The 19,081-nt window shown below is 39.0% G+C and overlaps 1 protein-coding gene across 1 annotated transcript in view; it reads right to left on the bottom strand.

Moving 5' to 3' along the window:
* Positions 1–347: 347 nt before the first annotated feature.
* Positions 348–19,081, bottom strand: part of RSPO2 (R-spondin 2) — a 47,033-nt gene continuing 28,299 nt past the window's right edge. The window contains exon 4 of the mRNA XM_009891903.1: positions 348–457. Coding sequence (XP_009890205.1) covers positions 348–457 — 110 coding nt within the window. The remainder of the gene's footprint in view (positions 458–19,081) is intronic.

Raw genomic sequence — 19,081 nt, 5'->3', positions numbered from 1 at the left:
CCGCTTAATGGTGATACATAGGTTCCTTTCCTGCTTCCCTTCCGTGTCAACACATTGACCAGGCACTCAGGACAAAATCTCTGATGTGCTCCAGCACCACTTCCACTGATTCAACTCAGTGCTCTCCTGACCTTGAAGTCTTCAGGCCAAAATTGAGAAGAAAAATATAAAATAAAAACCATATAAATAAACCAAACAAGCTTGTGGGCTTTTTTTTTTTTTCACAAGTTATTATTTGCCACCAATACTGTCAAAGCAGCTGAATTGTAGTGCATCCATGGGCAGGAGCATATAGCAGCTTTTGTGCACTTCGCAAAAAAAAATATATATTAAAGAAAACCAAGTCTTTACTGGCTTGTTTTATCTGTCGCTAAAAAGATGCTGTGCTGCTTCTGAGCCCTTTCCATCAAATTCTTTTTCTTCTTTTTCTTGTCCTTTGTTTTTGTTGGCCTTCTTCCTGAAAAAAAGGAAAAACAGTATTGGAGTCAATTAAGTAGAGAATACAGAAGTGCTATTAGACTGTAGCCGAAAAACTCAGTGGCACAGAAATTATCGATGGGGACTGCAAAGGTAATGCTGGCTAACAATCTTCAATCACCAGTGAAAACACAAGTTTTCAATGCGGTACAAGAGGAAGCAGGATCCCCAACTGTCATCCCTTGTCCACAGGCACAATTTTGCCCGAATGTGTAACCATGTTGATGTAGGTCTCGCTTTCGGCAGGGGAACTCACGCAAGCGATGTTATGCAAGTGCCTGGGGCTCGGGGCCAAACGAGTACGTAGACTCCTAACTCACTGAAAGCTGGATACATGCCTTAGACCCTTGCGTAAACGTGCTTGAGTGAGTAATCCTATTTAAGTCAAGTCCAATACATCCGTGATTTCGATGAGAAATTAGGCATTACAGCACAAGTATTCGGTTGAATGTCGTCCTACATGCTTTGGCAGAAGCAGTGCTGCTTCTGTGAAGAACTGCTAATATTGCTTATTAGTGCACTGTGCCTAATGCTCACAGCATATTACTGTGCAGAAACAAAAATTTCATTACAGGCTTTTTGTTAGTGGAAGATCACTGGAAAATAACCAAAATCAGGAAATCAGGATCAATGCAGAAAAAAAATAAATCTCAGACTCCTGGGAAGGGGAAGTTTTTTCCTGTTCAGCTCTAATAATAAATCAGTGCCCTTTAATTCTCTCAGCAAAGATACCAAGGACTGGAAAATGCTAGATAGAAAGGCCCACATTCAGCAATGCATTACCTGTTAAATATATGCTTAAATCCTATCAACTCTAGTAGGATTTAAGGAGACGAGCGAATTCTGTCTGGAGTGAGAACAGTCTGGGTTTTCTTGGCAGTATCATATACTGAAATATGTGATTAATGGTAAAAAAATAAGGTTATTAATCTCTACAGGTGCCAACTTTGTAAACTTTCAGAACTAAATTAACTTAAGAAGATAGTAAAAGGAAATTCAAATAGCAGATGACACAAAAATATGAAAATGCATTTTTCATCTACAATGTCAGTACATTATTAATCGGGGGAAATGTTTGCCAGTCAGGCTTTGTCTTACTGCCATATTGTTTCTTAACTAAAAAGGCCCAAAGCAGTATGAAGCATTTTTCTCTATTTGATAATAACACTGAGTAAATTTGATGCTAAAATTATCAAAATTTATGATTCATTAAAAATAGAGGGTTATATACTTGAGATTACACATTTGTAATATGCTGTCTAGGCTACTGTTCTCTAGAAATTATTGGAATACTTGTATATAAAATAGGACAGGACATTAAGGTAATGAGCACATAAGTTCAGTCCATATTAAAATCATACGGGTCCTTGGAGTTTACGTCTGCTTCTCATTAAAGTCTGGCATTAATGCTACTATGGCATTTTGCCATTTTTTAAATCTAGTTAATCCTACACAGTAAAAGCTCAGTCCAACCAATCATTAATCAAAGCAGCTTCTAAGTTAAAACTCTTTAGTAACACTGTACCTAATGACTAGGCACACCTAATGAGGTCAGAGGGAAGGAATACTTGACAGAAAGTGGCATTACAAGAAGATGGTTTCAATTATAGAAATTTCCATATCAAAATTCTGTTATGTGATTCTACTAGTTGGTATATTGTAAATTAACAGAACTGGGATGAATGTATAGTTGAACACTGCATTCTATTTCGCACTTTAAATATTCCGATTTTTTTCACCCGAGTGTTTGAAATATTTATTAAGGAAGAAGTAGATGAGGGGAAACAATTTGAAACGGGTGACAATGCTGCTCATCACAAGAGCAGCAGAATCAATTAGAGCTTTAGTGGAGTTTTGCTACCCTGTTTGCTCAGTGATGTTACTTTCTGAGGTTTTTCACTCTACAGACCAATTAGTAAGAGAAATATAAACTCCAGTCAGTGTCACATGTAGTTCTTTCTATGATCTCCTCCAGAGAGCTAAGATAAATGCTCACTGTAAGCTTAAGGAAGATTGTATTCTTTCCCCCCTGAAAAGCACAGATAAAACGACACATAATCCACTTGGTACCTATTTGTCTAAGCCTTACAAAGTAAGGCTGTAACGTAAGCATCAAATCAAATTGCCAGCACGCTCCCCACAAAATATCCTTAAAACAGAAATGAATTGTACTGGCTTTCAGTGATTTGACATGTCATTGTGCAAAACCCACACTACCGTGCTTCTGCTGCTCTGCAGCAATCGTCCCCATACCTGCATACGTGCCCCACGGCACACTCAAGGCAAATTATCTTCCTTCACTTGTGCCATGGGGTAACAACCTGCCCTGAGGCAGTACCACGGCGCCGCTGATACCTGACAACTTGTTCTCCTGTTAGTGAGCTCTGTGGCTGCTCACTAGATTTCCAAGTGCCCTGTTGTACAGAATAAGTTTCATTATTTTCAGGACAATATTAAACCACACAGAGAAAATCCAGATGGCTGGTGAGGCTAACAGAGTCCCAAATTCCAACTGTCATTTTAAACAGAAAACTGAATATAAAAGGTATTTATTGGCTAACCACCAGTTCCCATATTGCTACTAGAACAGAGATTAGAGATTAGCAAGAAAAAAGTGACTACAAAGACTAGAGAGTTCAAACAAAGTACGCTGCTGAAGCCCCCACGCATGAGAACTTTTATTAAATTCAGATTTACAGTGCTTATTTTGCCAGCAGCAGCACAGCGAACAGAAGTAACTTCTGAATACCTCGCTACAGATGTCTTTCGAAGAACATGATGTTTGTGATATGGAAAGTAGGTCCTCAAAAGAGGATCCGGGAGCCAAACTCTCCCAGTTCCCCAACTGGAGGGCAGTGGGGCGAGCACAGCCGATGGAGGAGGTGCTCCCCCTCGGGGCCGGGGTGGCGGTGGCTCCCTCTGCTCTGTGCCAGGGGTCTGCTGTGGAGAACCTGGTCCGCAGGGAGCCTCGCGTGGCCTCCCTCACACCTCGCCACGCTCGCCGCTCCTGAGAGCAAGAGCCCTGACCCCAAGCCCCACTCTCCGGGGGAAGCAGCAGGGCTCTGCCGCGCTTGGCTTTGCTGGGGCAGCTGAAAAGAAGTGGATTTTCAGCAGCAGTTTATTATAGCCCAGAACTTGCTGTTGCACACAGAAGGCAATTCCTGGCTGAAGCAAAGGATGAGGAAGAGCAAAAGGACTCTGTCTCTCTAGAGGGGTTTTACAGCCATCAGTAACAGGTTATAGTATTACCACGCAGGACAGAAAGTGACAGTATCTGAGCTGTTAAGTATGACCCACCTAGCCTATAAACCCCTCCTGATCAGAAACAGCACCCAACCGAGCAAATTGCCCAGCACAGCCCCCTGGGAGGCGCAGCCAGCACCACTCTTTAAGCGACATTACATCCTTCCCAGTGATAACTTGCCTGCTTGTCATCTGGCAGATAGCCACACGCCTCGCGTCTCCTTCCCAAGTTATGGGCCTCCACATCACGTCTCATCCTCAATCTTTATTTTATGACTGCAGACAATCTATTTTTTGAAAGACTTCGGTGGTAACAGCAATGGCAGCAAATACAAATAATTCATGCACCCAGCAAGATACCTGAGCACTGTTCAGGTTACTGTATTCCTATTTTTATTTTGATTGCATTTTCCCTTGCATACTAGTCAGCTAACTAACTTCTCCTGAAAAAGCATTTTTTATCTCTGACTGTCTAAAAAAAGGCTCCTCAATTTCTATTAGCAGAGTCAGGTCTGAACGTAATTTACAGAATTTGTTTAATTGTCTGTAAAGTCACGTGTATACACTGAAATGTATAGGGCCTAGGAAAGACCTGAAACTTAGCTGGGTTTGATCTTCAATTATCAAGCAAATAAAAGCCTTAAAAGCTTATTTATCATTCTGTATCATATTTCTGCACAGGTTATTTTAGAGACAAGATTGGCAAAGCCATTCATTCACATCCTTTATTGCAGTGTTACAAAATTCAGGTTTGCTATTTGCTTTACAAGTTACCAATGAGCAAGTCCTCATTTTCTAAGTAACTTATCCCAATCGTTGGTATTCACTCAACTTTTGTTTGGACCACTTGGTTCTGGTAGGTAGACGGACACTATGCAATGAAACACTTTAATTAGCTAACAGTGTACTCCAACTTCTAATGGTATGGTAACATACGGGTAATGATAAAATAACATACAGGTAATAATGCAATTCCAACATGAATTCCTGAAAAAACATTACTTACGCTAATATACACAGCAATTGTCTGTACACCACAGAGTAGCCAATTTAACTTGGCTCTTGCTGGATTATTTCTCTTTCTTTTTTGTTGGTTTTGTATCATTTTAGCAGTGCTGCTCCTGCAGCTGCTGCGTGCTGGTATATGAGAGACTTGCGCTCAGTTCTCTGGTTTGTCCAACACCCGGAGCTGAAAGGTGCTTGGAAACACTGCATGTTCTTTCTCCATAGACCCACCTGGTCAATTTGGGATACAGATTACCTAGTTCAGAAGGAGTCTTCATCACCTTCTGTCAGCTGCAAAGGCAGCTTTCTCCAGACAGAGTTTGGGCAGCAGATTCCTAACACTCAGGGCACTCCGGGTTCTCCAGAACTAAAATGCAGCCAATGTATTCAGAGGGACTCGCCGCCACATTGCTCGGGGTCCTCGGCTCAGGCAGCCAGCATCAGCTCGGTATCTGAATTTCCTTCATCTGCTGTACAAATACTGTTATATGTACTGCTCTTCCAACAAAATCTGCCCATTGCTAGTTTCAGCAGACAGAGAAACAACAGCATACGTCCACATGAGGGCAGCAAGGATTTAAATTTAAAACATTTAATAAAGGAAAAAAAAGCAATGACTATCTGCAGCTCTACTTCATGGTGTAATTCCCTTGCAGACTTTCAGCATTTTCACATGCAAATTATTATTTTACAGATATCAAAATATTAAATACTCCCTTCTTTATTTAAAACATTTTTCTCTTGTATGTATGACTACTGAATAATGGGACTGAAAGGTGTCTGCCTACTTCCCTTCCCTAGATTTTCATATGCAGAACTTCCATTGCTAGCAGCAAAGGCACAACGGTGTCCTGGGATAACAGCAGACCTTGCTAATTACGTCTTTTGATCTTTTCTTCTCTTTCATTTGTCCTTTTAGGAGCTAAACGTCATTCTCCTACAGCCGCAGTTCTATCATAGACCCGGTGTGGGGCAGCATCTCCTCTGCGTGCTAAGCTAGAAAAGACATTGCCCTCAAGTTTTGTCACTGAAGGATGGCAGGCACCAGGGGAACTAATGACAGCAGTGGAAAGATTAGATAGAGATACTCAATAATTAACCAGTCAGATCAAATCAAGGGAAAGTCAGCAGATATGAGCTTCTGGATGAGCCCTCTCTCGCGGGACAACTTCTGTCCTGCACGAACCCATGGATGCCTCATCACTTACTCCCTATTTGCAGCGCACATCAAACTACACATAAACAGCTATTGCAAAAACCACGCAAACAAAGGATTCAGTCCAGAAATTATTCCCCAGAGGTAATTTATCTCCTGGGGCTTTCAGCCGGGTTAAAAATTTTGGATACTGAAACTGCCAGAGAAATGCACCAATTGTTAAGAAATCTTATAAACACACGCTCAGTGAAAGAAAAAATTCCCCCACTGCTACAAAGTCAACCTCTTCCTAGAGCATGATTTACAAACCAACGCTGACGAGTGGCCCACAGGAAGAGGACGCAAAGAGCTTTACTCACGTAGCAAAGGGCACGTCGCGGGCATCACCACCCTCCGCTGCCTCTGATGACAACAGAAAGGATGGTATGATCACACAGAGAACATCAGCTGCCCACAACACCCTTTTGAATCCCAAAATACCAAAATTTGTAAAGGTGGGGTTTTTTTTGCAAAGCACTGAAATATGGTAACAATGGAAAATAGAAAAATTATGAATTATTTTATCAATCTTTCTTCATTTGCAAAGGTTGAAAAATGTTGAACAGATTAGGCCCTAGAACAATTAATGAATAAAAATAGAAAAAAAACCATACCTTAATTACAGACTTTATCAGAACTGATACAAAGAAGGAGCAAATGAAGGCATTTCTTCACCTTCAAAGTGTTTGGTTTTGCAGGCTCACTGGTCTTCTTTTGTACTTTTTGTTGAAATACTAATAGTTAATGGTATAAATTATATGTGTTCCTGCCATACTGAAATGAATAAAGCTATAGCTATAATAGCTATAATAATAATTATATAGCTATAATAAAGCTACATAATAGACTAAGGAAATTAGTTCCCTTATGTAAAATGCATAGTTCGATGTTTTTCACACATTCTGACCTATTTGGTCAGCTTTACTGATGAAAAGCAGGGAATTTTTTGTCTTGAATAAACTTTGCAATTTCTACACAAATCATTACGAAAGTGCTGGCAGTGCAGAGCTAACCTGTGGGATATTTTATTCAGTTCCTGGCAGCCAGAACCCTGTTATTTTATTTTCAATTTAATAATTTCACAACTTTGGGTAAACAACTATAACCCAACCAACACTTAACATTGCATATACTTGGTGTTTGTGTAATAACACCATTAGCTACTGAGATGAAAGCTAATTTAAAAGAATCAAAGAATAATTCCGCAACTAAAAAAAAAAATAAAAAAATCAAATAAACCCATGTTTCTGTGTCTTAATCCCACTAGCTTTTTTTGATTTGACAGATCCACTAAGAAATTAAAAGTTTTACTATTTAGGGTAAGAATAAGCAAAGTGAGATACTCTTTTCCTCCCAAAGTACACATCTATTTTTTATCGGGCCTGAATAAAAACTATCTAAGCAAAACTAAAATCTGCTGTTCTTTCTTTCTGGACCATACTGAGTGTCATCAGACATTGTCATCTGTTTAAGAAATACTGATTCCTCCACAAAGAATGGGCTTTACATGTTGCAGCCAATTGATAGTTAAATGGATTTTTCCTCAATTTTAGGGCAAATTCACTGGGAAGAGAGTCATCTGACATTGCTGAAATGCAGTGAATTTCCCAAAGTGCAGTTTTCCAATGCGTACAGTAGATGGCAGTGAAATATTAACTGAAAACTTGATTCCGCTGCAATCGTTTCAAATAATTATTCTTTGCAAAACACCCATTTACTCTGCCTAGAACATAAGCCAACTGATAGTGTTTATTAAAGAATATAAAAACTGCAATTAGGACTTCACACATACAGACTCAGAGAAGGATACAAAAGAAAGCATACTGGGGAAAAAGGAAAAGTAGCAAACTCAAGGTGACCTACAAACTCAGAAAACTGTTAGGAGACTTATCTTTCACTGAATTTTATAGACGTTTAAATGTTGGGTCCCATCCTCCTTTCAGCCACAGTTGTGTGAAAACAGGTGGGTCTTCAATGCAGCCAAAAATGTTTATCTAACGTAGATTTAGCTCAGAATTCAAATGATATGAACATCAGTTGCACACAGAGTACTCACTATTCTTATCTTAGTCAACACCATGTCAGACCTCATGCTTTGCAAGCACAGCCAAGCAAAATATTTCCAATGAAAGATTTGGGTTGGTTTGTTTTCCTTCCTTTAACAGTGCGATATAAAGCAAATTTCAAAATTATAAAAAATATTTATACACAGTCAAGAATATGCATGCATGTGTAAATACATCTTAACTCCACAGGCAACAATTATAGGTAAGAACTAATTGGCTTTGAGCTTGTCTAGGTTTGATTCGACTCTGGTCTGACTTACAACTCCCTCTGTCCAGTGTTCTTTAATTTTATTCTATTTCCCCTGTTACCAGCCAATTTAATTATTTTTATCTTTATCTCATCATACAGTGAACAGAAAATAAATTCTACTGAGACAACATTTATTTGTGGCACCCGCAAGGTTTAATTTCATACTGTAAATTGCATTTTGTTCAACTAAGGGTTTCTTACAGAGAGAGATATTATACTGGAAAGCTGGTATTTTTTTTAGAGATTTTTTTTTCTGTGACATACTGTTTAGTTTTGGAGGGTTTGTCTTTTTTTAATTCCCCTTAGGCATTCTGGTCAAGAACAGAGGAAAAATTTTGTTCCAGGACATTTTTTCTTTTTTCTTAAACTGAAATGGCTCAAGAATAGTTTTAATTATCACTTCTGCCTCTCTTCAAGTAATGCACAGGTAATCCTATTGAAGTTCAGTAAGAAAAGAGGCTAAAATAGAACACATGACAACAGAGTAAAGTACTATTCAGCAAGAAGACTCCTACTGAATAACAACTGAAAACCTATCAGTGAAGTTTAATATATTATTTCTAAGAATATGATGTAAAATTATTACTTCGGTCTGCTCATCAGGAGTGGTGTACTGGATTAACTGCTGCACCTGCACTGCTCACTGATATTCACTTGGTTTATACTCGAGAAGGTGCTGAAAGAGAAGCTGTTCATACTGCCTACCTAAATTTGTGTTAGAGAATATCCCAAAATGCTGTACTTGTCTGTGGGGTGCTCCCGCCGGCACCTCCTTGGCTCCGGAGCTCTCGGCAGAGCAATGCAGACGTGGACCGACATGTACCACTCGACAACACCCCAGCACATTTAATTAACTATTACAGAGGTAGTCACTATCTTTGAGACACGGCCCATCCGGATTTAAAAGATGTCCTGAGTTACATGGCTTTATCCCAAAATGCGCTACAGCAGCTTTCTTGCTGGCTTAAAGAGAAGCGCTTTCCCAAGACTGCCTATGAGGACCTAACACTCACAAGCAAGCCAGGCTGATTTATGCTGTAACCAGTTAATTCCACATCATATTGCTATAGAAGGTTTATTCACTATCAGAAGCTGGAGAAAGGGCACTTTTCACCCTAAATTTTACTTGTTTCCCACTGTCACACACCAGTTTTTCACGGATATTAAAACTAATACTGCACAGCCATTTATGAAAAATGAATACATACAATATCAAATATGGCACTTTAGCTTGCTAAAGCTTTTGTTTGTGTACTTACATCGTCAAACCACTGGCACAACTTTAGAAACAGCTTTATGGCCCATGGCAGTACAAAAATCTTTTTTTTTTCCTTTCCACAATGAAGTTAGGAACATAGAATCACCCAACTGGGTTCTGTCAACTATGATCTGGGCCAACTCTTGAAGCTGTGCTTTTATCTTTGGAAAAGGAGTGCCTGGGGAATTCTATAAGGAAGCAAAAAGGAATCAGGACGACAGTCCCTCTGTAATGCCATGATACTGCAGCACAGCCCATCCGCTGCCTGTGTGGGAACTGGCAGCACAGCTCTCGCAGGACGTTGGTGCTATTTTTGATGCTGCAAACATGCCATGGAGCGAGCTGTGGAAAGGAACAGCTGGGCTAAAGGGTGAGTTTCAGCACTCCAGGGAAAAACATGGTTCCCTCCCTACCCCAAGCCCAGTATTGAAACAGGTACATAACTACCGTACGTTCACCAGCACATACACAGTGTGTAATTTCTTTGGTTTTAAAGGACACTTATGCAGACAAAAATATCAGACATTGACTGTTCCATGCTGCCTGACAGACTTGGCCTGGAACGTGAAAGAAAGAGACGTTGTACAACCATTGGCTGTTTGTGTTATTGTCTATTTTATTTCGTAAAGAAGTATTGTTAAACCTATTTGCAGTGCCTGCTTGGCACTAGTGAGGCCCCACCTCGAGTCCTGTGTTCAATTTTGGGCACCACAGTATGAGAAAGACATGGAGGTGCTGGAGAGGGTCCACAAAAGGGCAATGAAGCTGGTGAAGAGTCTTGAGAAGTAGTTTTATGAGGAGCAGCTGAGGGACTTGGGGTTGTTTAGTCTGGAGAAAAGGAGGCTGAGGGGCTCTCTACAACTACCTGAAAGGAGGTTGTAGAGAGGTGGGGGTTGGTCTCTTCTCACAAGTTACAACTGATAGAACAAGAGGAAATGCCGTCAAGTTGTGCCAGGGGAGGTTTAGGTTAGACATTAGGAAAAACTTCTACACTGAAAGGGTTATCAAAGACTGGGACAGGCTGCCCAGGGAAAGTGGTTGAATCACCATCCTTGGATGTATTTAAAAGCCGTCTAGGTATGGTGCTCAGGGACGTGGTTTAGAAGTGGATCTGGTCGAGTTAGATAATGGTTGGATTGATGATCTTCAAGGTCTTTTCCAGCCATAACGATTCTATGATTTTCACACACCATGTGCCTAGAGCTTTGCTGTCCCCCTGGCTCCCAGCGGCCCGTGTTTCTGGCACACAGGCAGTGTCTGTGGGGGCCACCTCGGACTCCAGACCATTAAACTGTAACAACATTCATCATGAATTTAAAACTACTATATCAATTTTCTTCAGGCTTCCTCCTGATTTTTTTTCTGAGCGTTTGAGCAATGTTTGGTTCAACTCTGCATAATTCTTGTCACAGGGAAAACTTTGCCCTCCCATCCCCACACACCCCCCATGCCCTCCCCCAAAGCAGCTCTTTAAATGTCCCCATGTTGCTGTGAAGTGTTAACTAAACCTTTTTGACCAACTGGCATTTGAGGCTTGAACATGAGCTGGCTGAGGGCAGGAGGGAATATCAGTAAATCAGGACCAACAACTTAAGATAAACTGAGCTTAAAAGTATTTCTTTTTGGCTTTCTCCAAAGTAATGCGTAAACAGACCAGGGGACCATCTAACTTTTCCCCCCTTAAGGCACAAAACCGGTGTATACTACTGAAAAAATTCTTATTCCCTGGAAAAATAATTTAGCTGAAGGTATCATGAGCCTTTAAAATATGATAGTTAATGGGTTTCACTGAATGGGTTGTAAAATATTTAATATCTTCTTTTCTTGTATTGCAGATACTGAGTTATAGATGGTAATTTTTTTCTTTTTTTTTTTTTTAGTGTTAATCAGAATGTAATTAAAACAGCCAAAAGCAGTAAATCCTCGATTTTGATATGCTTGGAGATTTTCACAGTGAAGGAGTCCCATTTGAAGGAAATAAATGAATTGGTTTCAAAGTCACGGTTATTTAAAATGGAAATTCAGGTAGAAACAAACAATTTATGCTGTACTTTCTTTAAATTATGCTCTACAACATTTCCAAATAAATTCAAGTATTCAGGTAATAGCAGCATTAGATATAATGTATTCTATCTTAAATTTTTCTGCAGATGCACATGGGATCATAGTAAGGACAAACCACAAGCCAAATAACCTGTGATTTCTCAAAGTTTATTATTAGACTTAATAACAAAGTGTCTTGTTTGCCTTGAAGCCAGCTGAACCAGTTCTTATCGGAAGTTCACTGCATCAAGATTATCTTAAACCTGCATACTTTTTCCAAGTCTTTAAATTCAGTAACAAATATCTAGATAACAAAATTAGATAATTCATGTCTCTTTAGAATGCTCACACTTTATATTAATATAATTGAAAACATGTTTTATTCTTTAAAACTTAAGATGATGCACTGATTGCAGGTGAGAATTGGGGTCAAGAGAATGTCTAGTGAGATCTCTTACATAAACATGAGCCACCAAACATTATTCTCATATGCTGTTGAGGCTAATAACTTGTTGGAGAAATGCATCTGGTCTAGATCTAAAGACAAGAGGAGACGGAGGATCCACCACTTCCTCTGATAATTGTCCCAGCAGTTAATCATTCTACCGCCAGAAATACGCGCTCAATTCCTAACTTAAATTTTAATATCTTGCTATTATTCCTCATTAGGCCTTTCTCTCCTCGATCAGACCTTTCTCTTTATGCATTGTAGATAAACATCAGCTCAACATCTTTCTGAGAAGTTAAACATATGGCAGTCTTTGTGTACCTTTCTTTAAGGACTATTTTGTAGCCCTCCAAGTTTGTGACACTTATCTGCACTCTGTTCAGTTTTCCAATATTGTCTCTAAAATATGAGTCTCAGACTGGAAGTTACAGTTACGTTCATACACAGGATAAAATTATTTATTGTGTTTTTTCCTTATTACTAAAGTTACACAGCCAATTTGAAATTTTCCTCTCAACATTGTAGTGAACTCATCTCAAGATTTCTTCTGAGAAACACTGGTTTTTAGGTGGCATTTTCATCCTGCAAGTATGCATAACCAGTTCTATAATTCTTTGATCCTCCAGCATAAATTTACATTTAACTAAATGAAAATTAATTGTGGGACCACTTTACAAAGCAACCTAGATTTTTCTTTAGGTCTACTGTAGGGTATTGTTTACCAGTATTCTCAGATTATTATTTTTCTAATTGATTGAAACAAATAACAATGTTTACTGAACCGTATTAAAGCTATCACCCCTTTTTCCTAGACAGACAGACAGCACATGCTTTAATTTTATTTTGTGGTAAAGATAAGAAAACTTTTTAGATCTATAAAAGCCCCAAGTTTGAGCATATTCATTTCAAGTACAGTAGTTAGTCCTGCCTGTGACATTTGTGATGCTTCTGTTAGCTTCATTTCCACAGATGCAAATATAAATCCAAAATGAACTCAACTGACTTTGCAGAAGATTTCCACATGTGAATGTACATGCATTCTCTCCTCACACAGAGAAATTTTATTTTGAAAGGAATTCTTTTTGGATAAACTTATCTGCTGATGGTACGACAAAACAACAACAACAAAAAATAACAAAACAACCCCAACCTGGGCTGGACTTAACCATATGACTCTTAACAAATTTTACATCAAAAGCTGCAATAAGCAAATAACAAAATGTGATCAATCAGGGGAGTGCCATAGAACCTGGACTTGTTATTAACCTTCACCATAAAATCTTATGTCTAGGAAGAGCCACGAGCAGCCCAAATAGAGTGTATTTCCAGAACGAAACCAGCATTACTGTGGTTATGGGGAATGCCCCTTTTCTGGTTCCAGCTGGAGCAGCTGAGGACATTTTGGCTCCAGTGCCCACCACCTGGCCATTCCCACTCTCGCAGCTTTGCAGGCAGAAGAGGCTGTATTAACAATTGCTAACGCACTGACGGACAAAATCCTGCCAGTGGGAAGGCTCAGACTGCCCCCCCCCAGGTGCTAAAGGCCACCGGTGGGCTCCGCACAGGGCTGGATGAGGACCACGCATGTGCTTCTTCCCCTGGCACAGCTGCATAGCCAGGAACACCTACAGCGGGGCAGCACTGGCTTCACGTACAGCAACCATGCAGGACTCAACAAAGGCTTATTTGGAAACTATTTTACTAAACTGAAGTAAGCCCTTGACAATAAAATTATCCGCATGAGCTGTTTCATGTGATTAAAAGACTCTATGATGAATATGCATTTCAACCCTAAGTGCCTCGGTTTTAAAACACGTATTTTAAACCATGTCTCTTTTTTTACATTCAGCTGACCTGAAGAACAACAAGAACACTTTTTTCCTCTCCCAGAAGTAAACGACATGGGTTTGCTCAGGGAAGGAATGGTCTGCAGCATCTCTGTTACGACAGCTTATTGCTGCAGATGCTCGCAGAGGCTCTCTTCCCGCCTCGTACACACAGCAGCTGGATAGAGCCTTGGCAACACATGATACAAGAAGCAGTATAAGGTGGTGTCTAATAATACACATGGAGTGGACGAATTAGGTTCTCATTCTGATATACATCTGCAAGAAAGACAGCACTATAATCTCCACCACCAGTTTAAACAGCCAGTCTAAACTAAATTGAAAACTAAAGTTTTTTCCTGCATAAAACTTTTTAAAGTATATATTCACTGATAAAGTTGAAGAAAAATGTGTGGATGCTTTCTTAAGAAGAAGAGGGAAAAGAATATATGAAATAAACACAGCGTGTAGCTTAAAGGCTACTTGCCATAAAAGGCTTTTCCTGACTGGAAGTTACAGATGTACTTAAAAACCAGATGTACATCAAAGACTGTTGATTAGAAGCACAGAGAGAAGTAATTATCAGTTATTTTTTTCAAAAAAGAAATTCTTTATTCTAATACCAATAAAACCTTAGTATGTACAGAATGATTCCATGGGTTTAATTAACCATATGAAAAATATAAATGTATATGCTGTTCCTGCTCCACATCATCACATTCTTATGGCTACTTTGGGTGAGCTTCTGATGGATATGAGATTGTGGCTTCATTATTTTGTGACAGTATTAGCTGAAAGACATTGCATAACTGAAATTGTTCAAGATCTACTTATTTTTTGCTTAGAAGTATCTGATGCTAATAATTCTTTGTGGGCCAGAAGGATTTCCACAGGTAGCTATTGAGGCTGGCAGTCATAGAGAACCCATTCCCCAGTATGGTCCAGCAGGTACAGTAGCACAAACCACAGTCCTAGCTAAACTGGTGTCCAGCTGCAAGGGCAACATCTTAGGAATAAAATAGAAAGAGCCAGAGCACAGGGTTGAACGCTGTCCTGAAACACTAGCAGGTTTCCTGGCATGTTTCCGACTTCTGCCAACTAGTACTTCTCCCAAGAATGGTACATTCTTTGCAGAAGATCAAGAGATGATGGAAAAAACATTTACCCGAACCCCTTAGACTTGACTAATTTCAAATTAGCAGCTGCTTTTCAAGCTGAACAAATCTTACAGTTCTGATTTTAGACGCTTACGTGATAAGCCCCTGGACGGGAATACACGGACCTAAAAACCAGACGTGCAAGTCTGTAACTTTGGCTACATATTGAGGTTGGGCTGATACTGTTTTGAATGCTGGAAGGAAGTATTTATTTGAACCAAGCTCAGCTAAGTGATTAGCAGCTTCTCACATTGAAGTATAGTTGATCTCTACTGAATGCTAATTATTTCATCATGTTAGCAAATACTCATTTCTTGGCCAGTGCCTTCATCACAATCTGTTCCATGTGTTGATTCAAACTGTCCTATAAGATTAATCGTGGGTGACAACTGGATCATTTAGGGTGTGACATACTTATCAAATTAGTTACAAGTATCCACTCCACTGTTTATTTTCTCTACTGAGACAATTAATCCACTATTATAGCCACTTTCCTTCTCTCTAGCTCAGACTGGAAAGAAACATTTCCTTCTTCTCATTTGCTGACTTCAGGAGATTCCTTTCAAAATACTGTTTGAATTTCTTCTCCTTCCAGCTATGCTTAACATTTTTCATGTTCCTTCTGTGTAGCTGACGAATTACTTACTTACTCTCTAATGCTATCCAGTTACTCTCCTTTAAACTTCTCTCCACACATACAGGCTTTGAAAATGTGATTTCTGTTGTTGTGAATTTCTGTGTAAATAAACTTTAGATAATCGTTCTTTCCCCAGACCTGATTTCAACAGGAAACATAAAATACTAATATGCAGTCAAAAAGAAACATTTGTAATAAAGAATAAGCATTTCTCCTTGGTTTGCCTGTCTATGCAGACAATTAAAATCTGCACAATTACATGGATTATTAGTTAGAAATTGCTAGTGTTATAGTTTGTCTCTGGAAGAACTACGGAAACATCCTAGGTAAGAGTCACAAAGCAGATTGACTCTCATATCTCCGTGATGAACATTCATAACGTGCATTAATAGCTATTTACATTTAATTAACTAAATGGAAAAATCCTGCCACCTATAAAATAAGCATGCTGTATAGAAAACATCAGTTTTAAAATGCACGATATCAACATTATACCAGAGTTATTTATACAGTTAAATTTTCATTGATACACAGTTACCTTTTCAAAGGAAAATACCTTAGGCATTTGAGTATTTCTAGAATATTGCAAATAATTTGACCATTTTAAACTACTAATCAATTTCAGCATGGAGCTACCCAATAGACAAAACACACAGAAACCTTTAAGAGTGATTTGTGAGGTAAGAGCAACAAAGCAATCATTCATTGTCAGGAAATGTGTCTATTTAGATTGAGTGACCATAATATTATTTGTTTCCAACAAATACAATTCTATGATATTTAAACAATACATTATTTTCAAATACCTCTGATTTAATAAATTAGATGACTGATTTATTTTTGAAAATCTAGACAAATATACAAGCGAAATCCTTGTGAATCAAGACTTTCCATGCCAAGTTTCAACTATGAGGGATTTTTTATGATTAAGTATGAATTCCTGGAAAACATGGTTTATCATAGAAAAACTGGCAAAACTTTCACAGTATTTGCTCTAACAGGCGCCACTGTAATGGACTGCAGATCTATGAATAGGCCAAGAACAGAAGCTAAAACTAACACTGAACAATACAATATGTCACAAAGTGGGAAGAGAGGTTTTTTTCTTTTCTAAATTATAATAGATGGGATTGATTTCAAGCCCTAATTTACATAATGAAGAATTTAACTGGCCTGATATCATTTCTCAAAATATTGTTTTGATAAGTAATTCTGTTCTGAAATTTCTTCTGGCAATGAAAATACGGTCATCTTTGAAGAACTGATTTATTCTCTTCTTACGTGCAAGAATTACTGCTTGGGAACATAATTGAGCTTTCAAACAACAGATCAGATATAAGTTACTATTGCTAGCAGAATTTTGTTCATTCCACGCTGGCCATAAGTCTTCAACAATGTGCTGACCCTCAAATTTCACAAATCCTTAAAAGCCTATGTGCATAATGTTACAGGCTGAGATAGCCGGTAGCATCAGAATACAAAACCATGAAAGCGACTGCTCTGGGTCAACCAAGGATCCACCAAAACCGCTGTTGTAACAGTGGCCCAAAACTAACATGTCGGTAACAGTATAAGAGTAGGACAAAAATATACGTTCCCTTTCACAAGAAACTTCACTGCCATGCATGAGGCCTGGCATGTACATGGCTGTACGGAGTTGCTTACTGCGGAAGGGCTTGAAAACAGGTTTTTGCCAGGAAACGTATCTTTTGGTAGAACCTTTCTAAGTGAAAGTCCCACCATCTGCCCTTCTGCCACTCAGTAACTTCTTTGCCGCTTCATGACCCTAATCCTGCAAAACTAGTTAGGATCATGCAACTATGGCATTTTGTCATTTTTTCAGCTGGTTACAGATCAGGCCAAACTTCTTTTGCTCAGAAAGGATGGCAGAATTTGCACAACACTGAAAACGCATGAAATCTAGGCTTACCAGGGGAAAAAGCATGAGACATGCATTGAACCTGCAAGTCTCGCACGTACTGCCTGAGACATGAGAGATCAGAAAGGGTAAAGGAAAACCTGAACTGCTGTATGAGATGAGACTAAGACAGACTGAAAGAAAGAGTGGAGTTATAGCTGACCATAACAGTGCTTTCACGCTAAAATCAGGATACTTGTTATCTCATGGCCTGGCACATCAGGTCCATTCCTGACATGATAGGACACCAACCTATGTCTTTTGCAATACCAACCTACAGCATCAGGTAGTCATAGAGAGGCTGCCATTGAAAAACGTGTAGCTCCACAGTATATCATCCAAAAAAGCTTGCACCAATCCACCTCTAATTTAATTCCCTTCAAATCAGGCACCTAACGCCCGCATTTCAGTTATCCTAGGTTTACTACTACAGAAAGTGATTGCATATTTTTGTTTACGGCTTTCAATTACCCACAGTTTTGAAAGACTGGCCCAGAACATTAGTTACAAAAGCTGAAAGCATGTGGAGACACTGATTTCTGATAAAATGACTGGTTCAGATTTCCTCTCTTATAAGCTGACTACATCAGACAACACTCCGAAATAAGAGCTCTATCATCTTTGGGAAAGGAAATAAAATATTTTCCCTGTGCTTAAATGGAGTCAGAAAAGAGAAAGGCATCTGTTAATATTCTGTGTTGAGGACAGCTTTTTCAGCTAACTATTGTGCTAATGCAAATGACAACAGTTTGTTGCAGATGTGCAGCTGAATATAATGCAGCCACATCATCTAGGCTTTTTGCAGTAAGAAACTATGCACAGAAGATGAGGGTGGGTTCAATAAGCATTTTAAAAGAGAATTTTAAGCACAGTGCCTTCCTGTCAATGTCCCCCACTCCAACTACTAAAATTGCAAACTTTCAGTTGCAAATGTTATTTTGAAAAGATTAAGCTGTAGGATGACTCAGAAATCAAAATACAAGTTGCTAAGGGATTTCAGGCTTTAATATGGACATTTCAAGGCAGAAGGAATGTTTTTAGGTTCTACAGTCACTTATTATACTGATTATCACTATTATTATTATAGTAGCAGAGACCGAGACTAATAGAGTGACTATAAAATAAAGGATTTTAGAATAGTTAAAAAGAGACCAAAATGGTGTTAGTGTCCCAGTTGTAAGGAAAGAGTATCCACAGTCTAACAAAAAATTATATTCTACTTTCAGATACATCAAATAAGCTGCAGATATTTTGCTGGCATTACTGTATCTTAGGCAGTTCTCACAAATTTATTTTTTTTTTTCTCTGTGCTTCACAGGCTTCACAAATTTTCTCCACAATCACCCTCAATGTTCCAGTGAGTTGTACAGCTCCCCATCACTCAACTAGCCTATAAATTGCCCTTCCCCAGTACAGCAGTATCCACACCTGGACTAAAACATCAGGTGCTCTAAACTACAAAACACCAAAGCACATGTCGCACGTTGGTTTTCTCTTACTAATGGAGAACCATACAATCAATTAAAAAAACATGAAATTTTTACCTCTGGCAACATTC

Source organism: Charadrius vociferus, unplaced genomic scaffold (assembly GCF_000708025.1).
Source record: "Charadrius vociferus isolate BGI_N301 unplaced genomic scaffold, ASM70802v2 scaffold15, whole genome shotgun sequence".
Lineage (NCBI taxonomy): Eukaryota > Metazoa > Chordata > Aves > Charadriiformes > Charadriidae > Charadrius > Charadrius vociferus.
This window is presented reverse-complemented; position numbering and strand designations above follow the sequence as displayed.